The sequence below is a fragment of the Camelina sativa genome, chromosome 14, assembly GCF_000633955.1.
Source record: "Camelina sativa cultivar DH55 chromosome 14, Cs, whole genome shotgun sequence".
In the NCBI taxonomy this organism is placed as follows: domain Eukaryota; kingdom Viridiplantae; phylum Streptophyta; class Magnoliopsida; order Brassicales; family Brassicaceae; genus Camelina; species Camelina sativa.
The window spans coordinates 7551733-7562599 of NC_025698.1; the positions used below are offsets into that span (position 1 = coordinate 7551733).

General features: G+C 37.4%; 3 protein-coding genes across 3 annotated transcripts; 2 read left to right on the top strand and 1 right to left on the bottom strand.

Moving 5' to 3' along the window:
- LOC104740277 (probable CCR4-associated factor 1 homolog 2) lies at nucleotides 27–1612 on the top strand. Its single transcript, XM_010460825.2, has 2 exons — nucleotides 27–200; nucleotides 329–1612. Exon 2 carries the CDS (start codon nucleotides 483–485, stop codon nucleotides 1350–1352), a length of 870 nt encoding a protein of 289 aa, XP_010459127.1. The 5' UTR covers nucleotides 27–200; nucleotides 329–482; the 3' UTR covers nucleotides 1353–1612.
- LOC104743330 (glutathione S-transferase T3-like) lies at nucleotides 4462–4926 on the bottom strand. Its single transcript, XM_010464428.1, has one exon. The coding sequence runs from the start codon at nucleotides 4924–4926 to the stop codon at nucleotides 4462–4464; it is 465 nt and encodes a 154-aa protein (XP_010462730.1).
- LOC104740278 (40S ribosomal protein S12-1) lies at nucleotides 8004–9568 on the top strand. Its single transcript, XM_010460826.2, has 5 exons — nucleotides 8004–8080; nucleotides 8253–8316; nucleotides 8719–9016; nucleotides 9144–9209; nucleotides 9325–9568. The coding sequence occupies exons 2-5, from the start codon at nucleotides 8309–8311 to the stop codon at nucleotides 9382–9384; spliced, it is 432 nt and encodes a 143-aa protein (XP_010459128.1). The 5' UTR covers nucleotides 8004–8080; nucleotides 8253–8308; the 3' UTR covers nucleotides 9385–9568.

Below are 10867 nucleotides of genomic sequence, written 5' to 3' on the forward strand. Positions count from 1 at the left end.
TTTTTTTTTTTTTTTATAAATAAATATACAATGAAAAAATCCTTAATAGCCTCTTCTTCTTCTTCTTCTTCCTCCTCCCCAGTTTCGCAGCATCCTCTTCAATAAACCACCAACTCCTCTGAAAACCCTAATCTGGAGAATCGCCGCCTTTCTCCAGATAATTATCTATTTCTATTAGCTTTCTTCCTTTTGATTTCCAGGTTCGAATCACCTCCGCATTTTAAACGCTCTTTCTTATATCTCTTTCTCCATTTCTGTGTGTTTGCGTTTTGAATCTTCATCTTCTTTGCGATTGATTGCTCTGTTCGAATTCGATTTTTGTTTGCAGATTCTGATGAAACCGGATCGGATCTTTCTCTAGATCCGTTCTAGGTTTTTTTTTTTCATTTTTCCATTTCGATTTCTGTCTTTTATTCAATTCTCTCTTGCATCCGGATGCTCTTGAAGCGGAGCCATCATCATCATAATAAATCGGCAGAGAAATGTCGCAGGTTCCGAATCCAAAAGAAGAAGACGATGATAATACGATCGAAATCCGCGAGGTCTGGCACCATAACCTCGAAGCAGAGATGGCTCGGATTGAACAATACATCGACGATTTCCCTTACGTCGCCATGGACACTGAGTTCCCAGGTATCGTTTGCAAGACCGTGACGACGAATCCAAACCCGAACCCGAACCCTAAACACTACGAGTACAACTACGAGACGTTGAAGACGAACGTGAACATGCTCAAGCTGATTCAGCTCGGTCTCACGTTATCGGATGAACGAGGGAACTTGCCAACCTGTGGAACCAACAACAAACAATGCATCTGGCAATTCAATTTCAGAGAGTTCAATCTCAAGTCCGACATGTTCGCAATGGACTCAATCAACCTCTTACGTGGATCCAACATCGATTTCGAGAAGAACAACGAGTGCGGGGTCGATTCGAAACGATTCGCTGAGCTTCTTATGGGTTCGGGTGTAGTGCTTAACGATAAGATACAGTGGGTGACGTTTCACTGCGGATACGATTTTGGATATTTGCTTAAACTCTTGTCAGGGAAAGATTTGCCAGAGGAGAAATCGGACTTTTTCGATCAGGTTACGAGTTATTTCCCTGTAGTGTACGATATCAAATACTTGATGGGATTCTGTGCACCGCTTTACGGAGGGCTGGAGAGAGTAGCGGATATACTTGGTGTGAAACGGGTTGGGATTTCTCACCAGGCTGGTTCGGATAGCTTGTTAACGTTGCGTGCTTTTAACAAGATGAAAGAGAGGTTCTTCACTGGTTCCTTGGATAGATATTCTGGTTTTTTGTATGGATTAGATAATCCTCAGCTCCTCGCCGGATCCAAAAAATAAAAAAAATATATAAAAGAAAAAATTAAAACTGTTTGGTGTCTCTTTTTTTGTTTTTTTTTTTTTTGCTTTGGTTAGGCTGCTTTAGGCTTTATTGAGCATTACAATTAGGTGTTAATTAAAGCATGATGATGCACAAGAATTTTAAGTCGAGAGCCGTTTAAAATTTATCCGTAAGCTTATTTGTTGAAGTAAAATCATGTATTTACGGTTTGGTTAAGAGAGTTTGATTAATATGGCGAAATGATTCCGTAGTTTTCTTATCAATCAGACCTTTTTTTTGTGTAATTTCGTTTTAGATGCCGCGCAACTGATGACACATATAACCAAAAGAAATAAATCAGGGGGGCGNAGATCTGCTTGTGTGGGTCTTCTCAAGTACTCATCTCCAAATAAATTTACGACTGAATCTGTAAACTTTTCCAAGCATATTAGTGCCACGTTCNTCTTAGATAAAATTTTCTCTTTTATTGGTAGGTTCTTATGTTGGGTCTCTTATTTTTGAAAATATTGTTTTTTAAAATTTTAAAATTTTAAATAGAATAGTAGTGGTATAAATGTGTAAACATTTAAGAATTTATAAAATAAAAGAAATATTCCATTTTTATTAATTTTCAAACATACAAAACATAATAAAACATTAATACATATTACAACAGAAGTGCAATTTATAAATGGAGAGAATGATTAATTTTAATACTAATTAGCTCTAAATTTTGTCCAAATATTCTCAACCAAATCATTTTGCAAGCACTTATTTTTTTCCTTATCACGAACATCCTTTCGATTCTTGAGCATAGTAGCGACACATGAAGGCCTGGGTGTTGGAAGTGTGTAGTCAACTTCTGAAGCCCTACTTGACTCCATTTGTGTGAATTCAGTTTGATCAAACAGAGAGTACCCATCTCGTTCGTCCTCTACTATCATATTGTGCAGTATGATACACGCTCTCATTATTTTCCCAATCTTTACTATATCCCAAATAAGTGCCGGGTTTTTGACTATGGCAAATCGAGCCTGCAAAACTCCAAAAGCACGCTCTACATCTTTACGCACAGCTTCTTGTTGTCTTGCAAATAAAGCGTCTTTTGGAGTTTGTGGCAGTGGAATAGATTGGATAAAAGTAGACCATTTTGGATAAATACCATCTGTCAGATAGTAAGCCAATTTATACTCATGTCCGTTGACACTGTATTTAACTTTAGGAGCTCGACCATGCAAAATATCATCAAAGACTGGAGATCGGTCAAGAATATTGATATCGTTTAATGTACCTGGTAGTCCAAAGAAAGCATGCCAGATCCAGAGATCATACGAAGCCACCGCCTCTAAAACGATTGTGGGCTTTCCAGATCCGCGGGTGTATTGACCTTTCCATGCGGTGGGACAATTCTTCCACTCCCAATGCATACAATCGATGCTTCCTATCATGCCGGGAAATCCGCGATACTCGCCAATGTCGAGTAGTCTTTGAAGATCTGCTGGTGTGGGTCTTCTCAAGTACTCATCTCCAAATAAATTTACGACTGAATCTGTAAACTTTTCCAAGCATATTAGTGCCACGTTCGGAGAAAGGCGGAGGTATTCGTCAAACGCATCAGCTGCACAACCATATGCCATCATACGAATTGCTGCTGTACACTTTTGCAATGTAGACAGACCCAACCTTCCGGTAGCATCTCTTCTTTGTTGAAAATAGGGAACTTCATTTGCGAGCTTATCCACAATACGCATGAATAATGGCTTGTTCATTCTAAAACGGCGACGGAAAATGTTGGGAGGGTAAGTAGGAGCATCACTGAAATAATCATTCCACAAGTGGTCATGACCGACTTCTCTATTTCTTTCAATGTGAATTCGCTTTTTTCTTGGTTTAGGTGGTGGTTGACTTTGGATTGGTGGAGTAAGAAGATTTTCCCATACATGATTGGTGATTTGATTGCATGTTTGATTAAAACATTCATCAAGTATGTCATCAACATCATCATTATGGGAAGAAGAATGGGAAAAAGAAGCCATTGTTAAAAAAGAGGGAACTAAAGAGAAAGAGCTTTTTGGTTGGTATTGAAATTTGAGAAGTGTTCAGAATGAGGTAGCTAGAGTGTTTAGAAATGTTGATAGTGTTGATCATTATATAGAAAAAAGGATGTAGCTTGAGTTCTTGAAATATGTGGTACACAACCATTACAAATAACTTGTGGTAGAAGTAAATAATGACAAAAGAGCTAGTAAAAACTTGTGGTAGAACCACAAAAATACAAAAGAGCTAGTAAAAACTTGTGGTAGAAACACAAAAATACAAAAGAGCTAGTAAAAACTTGTGGCCCATTCACAAAAATACAAAAGAGGTTGTAAGAATGAGAGTTGTCACGGACTGATGAGAACATGTGGTCGAACACACCATGTCACTTTATCTCGAACACACCATCTCGAACACACCATCTCGAACACACCATCTCGAACACACCATCTCAAACACACCATCTCAAACACACCATCTCGAACACACCATCTCAAACACACCATCTCAAACACACCATCATTATGGGACACCATCTCGAACACACCATGTCAAAACAGAACACACAGTGAAGTAAGTCAATCAAATAAAATTAATGAACTTGTTATATAAACTCACACCTACGAGCTTGAGCAAATCGTTAAACACAAACACAATTACAAGGAACCAATAAAAAACACATACTTAAACATATTAATTAGCTTGTCCGATTGCAAAAAACACTAGAAACCATTCGATTACACAGCTTTAAACAGACTTAAACAGAATTACACATACTTAAACCGAATACTTAAAACACTAAAAACACAAACAGTTGAAAAACTACATTAGCTTCTCCTTGAATTAAGACATCATCTCTTGAATTAGCTTCTCCTTAAGAGCTTTTTCAGATTCAGTTAGTGAATCTTTTTTAGCAATCAGATTTTCAAGCATCACATGCTTGATATGCTCCTTCTTCAATGCAAACTCCTTCTCTTTCAATGCAAAGTCCTTCTCCTTCATCTCATACATCCTCGACACACGCTCCAACTGACACTCCAAGTAAGGTTTACCATCTTCCTCCACATCCGGTTCGACCTTAGAGCTTTTTTTTTACTTCCCCTTCGCAGCCTTAACACCAGGAGGCCGGGGCATTGGTTCATCAACATCAATCGCATCCTTAACACTCGCTCTTCCCCTTTTCACCCCATTACCTTTAATAGATGTGGAAGCACACCATTTTTGATCGTATCTTAAGACAAGCCAAGCATGCTCCAATGAAAACCTATGTCCATGATCATTGAAGTATATCTCATGTGCTAACTTCATCACATCATCTTCATTCTGTCCACTAGACTTCTCCCTACTCGCAGCCTCATAACAACCAGCAAACTTGCACACCAAGTCGTTTATCCTCCCCCACCTCTGCTTACAGTTACTCGCCTCTCTCTTTGGGCGACCAACAACATTCGGACATTGAGCAAAGTATTTCGCAATCCTCCCCCAAAAGGATGCAAATCTTTGCTGGTTGGAAGTAATCGGATCCTTGCTAGTATTGAGCCAAGCGCTGACTAACATGGTATCATCTATTGGTAACCATGCTTGCCTTGACTTGCGGTTTTCTTGTGGGGATGCAGGTGAAGATGGAGCTTCAGAACATGGACTTAGAGAAGGAAAGTAATCGAGGTTTTGGGTATCAAGTTGACTTTGTAACAAATTCAAATAGCTAGAAGTGGGACGATAAGGATTCATGTAATCGTTTGGATCCATATTGCTAAATGGAGAAGGACATGTGTTTGTTAAATGAGAAATAATAGATTGCTAAAGGGAGAAGGAAATGTGCTTGTTAAATGAGAAACAAGAGATTGCTAAAGGGAGAAGGAAATGTGCTTGTTAAATGAGAAACAAGAGATTGCTAATGGGAGAAGGACTTGTGTTTGTTAAATGAGAAACAAGAGATTGCTAATGGGAGAAGGACTTGTGTTTGTTAAATGAGAAACAAGAGATTGCTAATGGGAGAAGGACTTGTGTTTGTTAAATGAGAAACAAGAGATTGCTAATGGGAGAAGGACTTGTGTTTGTTAAATGAGAAACAAGAGATTGCTAATGGGAGAAGGACTTGTGTTTGTTAAATGAGAAACAAGAGATTGCTAATGGGAGAAGGACTTGTGTTTGTTAAATGAGAAACAAGAGATTGCTAATGGGAGAAGGACTTGTGTTTGTTAAATGAGAAACAAGAGATTGCTAATGGGAGAAGGACTTGTGTTTGTTAAATGAGAAACAAGAGACTCGTCAAGCAAGAAGGGTTTGTATTTGGAACCATAATGCTAAAGGGAGAAAGAGATGTGTTTATCGATAAACAAGAGAGATTGCTAAAGCAAGAATGATTTGTGTTTTGTTTGTGTTTGAATTTATAAGGTTTAGTTAATATTTATGTTGGTTTAAATTTTGAAATTATTTACTTCCACACTAGCAACAACCACACATTTAAAATCTTCACAACCAACTAACACATCAATGGCTGACTAGACTAATACCAACAATAGCAATTACTAAACCTATTTATCACAACCAACAAACAAAAGCTATAACATCAAAGACTACACTAACCTACACTAGCAAGTACTAAATCTATTTATCACAACCACCAAACAAAAGCTGGAACTAACACCAAATAAATGCAAACAAGTTGAGGATCATGATTACCTTCCTTCATGGTCGAAGAGATCCATGTTTTTCCATACTCTATATCATCAATGCATCAATCCTTCACACGCCATTTAACCTCAAAACAGAAGACAGAACCGGTTAATGAAGCCCAAATAACAACATTTACTAAATCATCATTAGCTACCACAAATAACAACATCAAAAACAACTAATAACAACACAAAAACAATCATGTGTCAAGAACCGAAACAATTACATATCCAAGTCCACACATTATCTAAACATTGTAAAATGGATCATCATTAGCTTAATAGCTTTAATCAGAAACTTTAACCACACACACAAATAACAACACCAAAATCAACATATTGCGATACATTCAAGGCCAAATCTTTTCAAATTCATCATAATCGGAGTTAAAAAGTACTCATCTCCAAAGTAAGGATCAAAACGGAACACATGAACACCAAGAATCCTAATTTTCTAAGAAACATCAAAAACCCTAATTTTCGATCAAAAAATAAAAAACCCTAATCATCAAACCCTAATCGAGATTGATTCAATTAGTAATTAAATTGATAAACTTACCCTCTGCTTTNCTAACCTACACTAGCAAGTACTAAATCTATTTATCACAACCACCAAACAAAAGCTGGAACTAACACCAAATAAATGCAAACAAGTTGAGGATCATGATTACCTTCCTTCATGGTCGAAGAGATCCATGTTTTTCCATACTCTATATCATCAATGCATCAATCCTTCACACGCCATTTAACCTCAAAACAGAAGACAGAACCGGTTAATGAAGCCCAAATAACAACATTTACTAAATCATCATTAGCTACCACAAATAACAACATCAAAAACAACTAATAACAACACAAAAACAATCATGTGTCAAGAACCGAAACAATTACATATCCAAGTCCACACATTATCTAAACATTGTAAAATGGATCATCATTAGCTTAATAGCTTTAATCAGAAACTTTAACCACACACACAAATAACAACACCAAAATCAACATATTGCGATACATTCAAGGCCAAATCTTTTCAAATTCATCATAATCGGAGTTAAAAAGTACTCATCTCCAAAGTAAGGATCAAAACGGAACACATGAACACCAAGAATCCTAATTTTCTAAGAAACATCAAAAACCCTAATTTTCGATCAAAAAATAAAAAACCCTAATCATCAAACCCTAATCGAGATTGATTCAATTAGTAATTAAATTGATAAACTTACCCTCTGCTTTCAATTGATTGAATCTCTTCCGATTGAGTGGACTCCCAATTCACGAAACCCTAATTCCCAAATCGCCTCTCCTACATGCAATCACAGCCGATTCACCATTCAATCAAAATACCGCCATGGGAAACGGCAATCTCCTCTTCGTCCGGCAGCAATCTCCTCTTCTCCGGCCGCAATCTCCTCTTCCTCCACACCCAGACGATTCCACAAAAACTTCTTCGTTTTCTCTCAATCGCGAGAGAAAGAAAGAGAGAGAGAGAGAAAGAAAAGGAAAGAAATAGAAAGGAAAAAAAAATTATACATTTTATATTTTTCGATCACCTAATAGCATACAGACACGTATGCGTCTCTTATAACACATTTGGGGATACTATATAACAACTCCCCTTAAGTTTTTTGTTTTCTTTTCTTTTATTTTTTGATCGAAAATACTAAGAATCACGGGTTGAACCCTCCGATAAACAAGGTCTTACACAAGTTGTTTTTTTTTAATCTACAACGAAAGAAGAAGAAAAACGAAACACTTGCTTTTTAATGATTCCACTAATCCACGTTGCTGTCAATCCCTAAACTCGTGTAAGACAGTTTCATATAGTGGGAGAGAGAAGGTAGATAAACAATAATTTTAAAACGACGTCGTTAACCAAGCCAACTGATAGGCCCGGTCCAAGCCCAACATACGGTCCGCGACGATCCGTTAAAGGGTCATTTTGTGGTGAAATTAGGGTTTTAGTAAAGTGAGCATATAAATTGTTACAAATTCATTTCACATCCTTTCCGCTGCTGCCGTCTTCGTCTCCTGAGGTCAGTGTTTCAGCTCCTCTATCGCTCTAACTTACGATCTTACCTTTTTGTAATCTTCGCTATGTATTTTTTGAGCTTTGTTCTTCCCCCGTCGATTTTGAGCTTTGTTCTTCCCCCGTCGATTTTGCTCCGTTTGTTGATTCCGATTTTGTTTGATCTTTTGTATTGGCAGATAACAAGAGAACTTCTGTTTTTTTCCGGTCGTTAAACAACAATCAAAGAGAAAACATGTCAGGGTAAGCTTAGTTACACTGTCTTCTTTCCTTTATTCTTAAATCTCCGTTGTCAATGTTCAAAATAGCTGATTCATTAACATTTCCTATACTTGGTTTTATCTATTTCTGTTAATTTTGTTTATTGCATTGTTGATGTTGATGAATGTTCCTGTCGATTGCTAATACTTTTATGATTCTCTTTTGCTGCGGATTAATCTTTTTGTTACTCAAAAATCTGATTTATGATCAACCTATGACTTGGTCTTATGCTCTAATCAAAGTTTTTCTAGTCTTGTACTGTGATTTAATACGATGTTTTGTATGCTTTAGAGAAGTATCAATGCTTATTGTTTGTTATCTGTTTTTTTTTATCTCAATATGTGTTGTTGCTCTGTCTAAATTTTGATTCTTTGCTTATATCAGTGATGAGGCTGCCCCAGCTGTTGTTCCTCCGGTTGCTGAGCCAGCGGCAATCCCAGAGGACATGGACGTAAACACTGCATTGGAGTTGACTCTAAGGAAAGCTCGTGCTCACGGTGGTGTTGTTCGTGGTCTTCATGAGTGTGCTAAGCTTATTGAGAAGCGTGTGGCTCAGCTTTGTGTCTTGGCTGAGGACTGCAACCAGCCTGATTACGTTAAGCTTGTGAAAGCTCTCTGTGCTGATCACAACATCAATTTGCTTACCGTTCCAAGTGCCAAGACCCTCGGCGAATGGGCTGGTGTAAGTTTATTATTTATTACCTACTCTTCCTCTATAAACCTTTCTTACTAAAGCTCGGGTTTGTTCCAAATGAATGTTTGGTTTTTCAACAACGAGATGAATCTTTTTGATGTTGTTGTTTTTGCAGCTCTGCAAGATTGATTCTGAGGGAAATGCCAGGAAGGTTGTTGGATGCTCATGTCTTGTTGTCAAGGTAAATTAATGTCTTTATGCCTCACCTCCTGTATCCTGGATCATTTCATTAATAGGATTTGTTCATTATCGTCCCTAGTCTTCAACTAAATGCGTTTATGTGAATTTCTTGTCAGGACTACGGCGAGGAGACCACTGCTCTCAATATCGTCAAGAAGCATATTGAATCTCAATAAATTTCATGAAGCTTCTCTAAAACTCGAATTTCCAGATGCTTTTTCATCCCAAATGCTGTTTTCTCTTGGTTTTGATATTTAATATTTTAGCGGACAGCTGTTGAGATTTTGTTTGGAACATGGTCAAGTTTTGTTGTTATCCTAGGCTCTGCTCTTCCAAAGGCCAAATTTGCTTTAGATTTTACTTTTGGCTCACATTATCATAAAATTAAGTGTTTTAAAAAAATTGCAGATATAATATAATATAACCTATAGCCTGATATGTACTGAGAAGTGAAATAGGATAATTTTTTTAAAAAAGTTGCTTCACTGATTGTAGACTTGTAGTCTAACCTTGGTCGGTTTTTAAATTGACAATTGAGATTAGTTTGTTTTTCAATCTATACAAAGGGATGAGTGTTAAAGCCTTTAAAGCATTCAAAATATATTTTTTTTAACAATTAACAGGATATTATTTCAGTCCATTCAAGATAAATTATTTAGTTCATTCATCCTATTGTAGTCTACTTGCATATTTTGTTTGTTCTATATCGCCGTCAATACAAAGAACCTTGGTTTTTAGTAGTTACGATTTACACGAAAACAAACACTTGGAAGTTTTCAATTTTTTTGAAGTGAAAAGCTCCGGAAGAAGGGCGGGAAGAGACGAATCCAAGCTTGGCACCACCACCGATTAATCAATTTCTGGTAATCTGGTATTAGAGAACCAATTAACTAGTCTAGTAGTATATATATATATATATATATAAAATCAAAACACGTTTCATATTTTGTCTCTCACATAAATACATAATTGATTTTATTTTATTGTCAACACTCAACACTGACATAATCGAGTTTTTTTGTTTGCTTATGACTTGTTAAATTTTCTCATGACATAATGTTAAAGGTTACTAAACCAACAAAATAATGTTATGAACATCCAACAACAGCAGTCACAGCAGCAGCCACAGCAGCAGCAGAAGCAGCAGCCACCGGCCCAGCAACAGTTGATGTCTCAACAAAACAACCTTCAGGCAACCACTGGGCTCTCAAGGAAATGTTGCAGGATTGCAGCAACCACAACAACAGATGCTCAATTCCCAGGTTGGCAACTCAAGTTTGCAGAATAACCAGCACGCGGTACATATGTTATCACAATCAACGGGTGGGATGCAACGAACACATCAGGCTGGCCATGGCTTGTTTTCTTCTCAGGGCCAACAGTCACAAAATCAGCCATCCCAACAGCAGATGATGCCCCAGCTTCAGTCGCATCATCAGCAGCTAGGGTTGCAACAACAACCTAATCTGCTACAACAGGATGTGCAACAAAGGCTACAAGCTTCAGGCCAAGTCACAGGTTCTCTGCTTCCACCTCAAAATGTTGTGGACCAACAGAGACAACTATATCAAACCCAAAGAACCCTCCCGGAGATGCCATCATGTATGCTTTTGCATCCTTTTAAATACTTTAGGTTCTAATAGTTTACATAATCTCTCA

What these genes read in the sequence shown, in the direction of transcription:
- LOC104740278 (XM_010460826.2), top strand. An exon ending in CCCTCGGCGAATGGGCTGGT is followed by an intron (nt 9,017 to 9,143) that starts GTAAGTTTATTA and finishes TTGTTTTTGCAG; the next exon opens with CTCTGCAAGATTGATTCTGA. An exon ending in GCTCATGTCTTGTTGTCAAG is followed by an intron (nt 9,210 to 9,324) that starts GTAAATTAATGT and finishes ATTTCTTGTCAG; the next exon opens with GACTACGGCGAGGAGACCAC.
- LOC104743330 (XM_010464428.1), bottom strand. Translation starts at nt 4,926, where the DNA reads ATGTTAGTCAGCGCTTGGCTCAATACTAGCAAGGATCCGATTACTTCC.
- LOC104740277 (XM_010460825.2), top strand. Translation starts at nt 483, where the DNA reads ATGTCGCAGGTTCCGAATCCAAAAGAAGAAGACGATGATAATACGATC.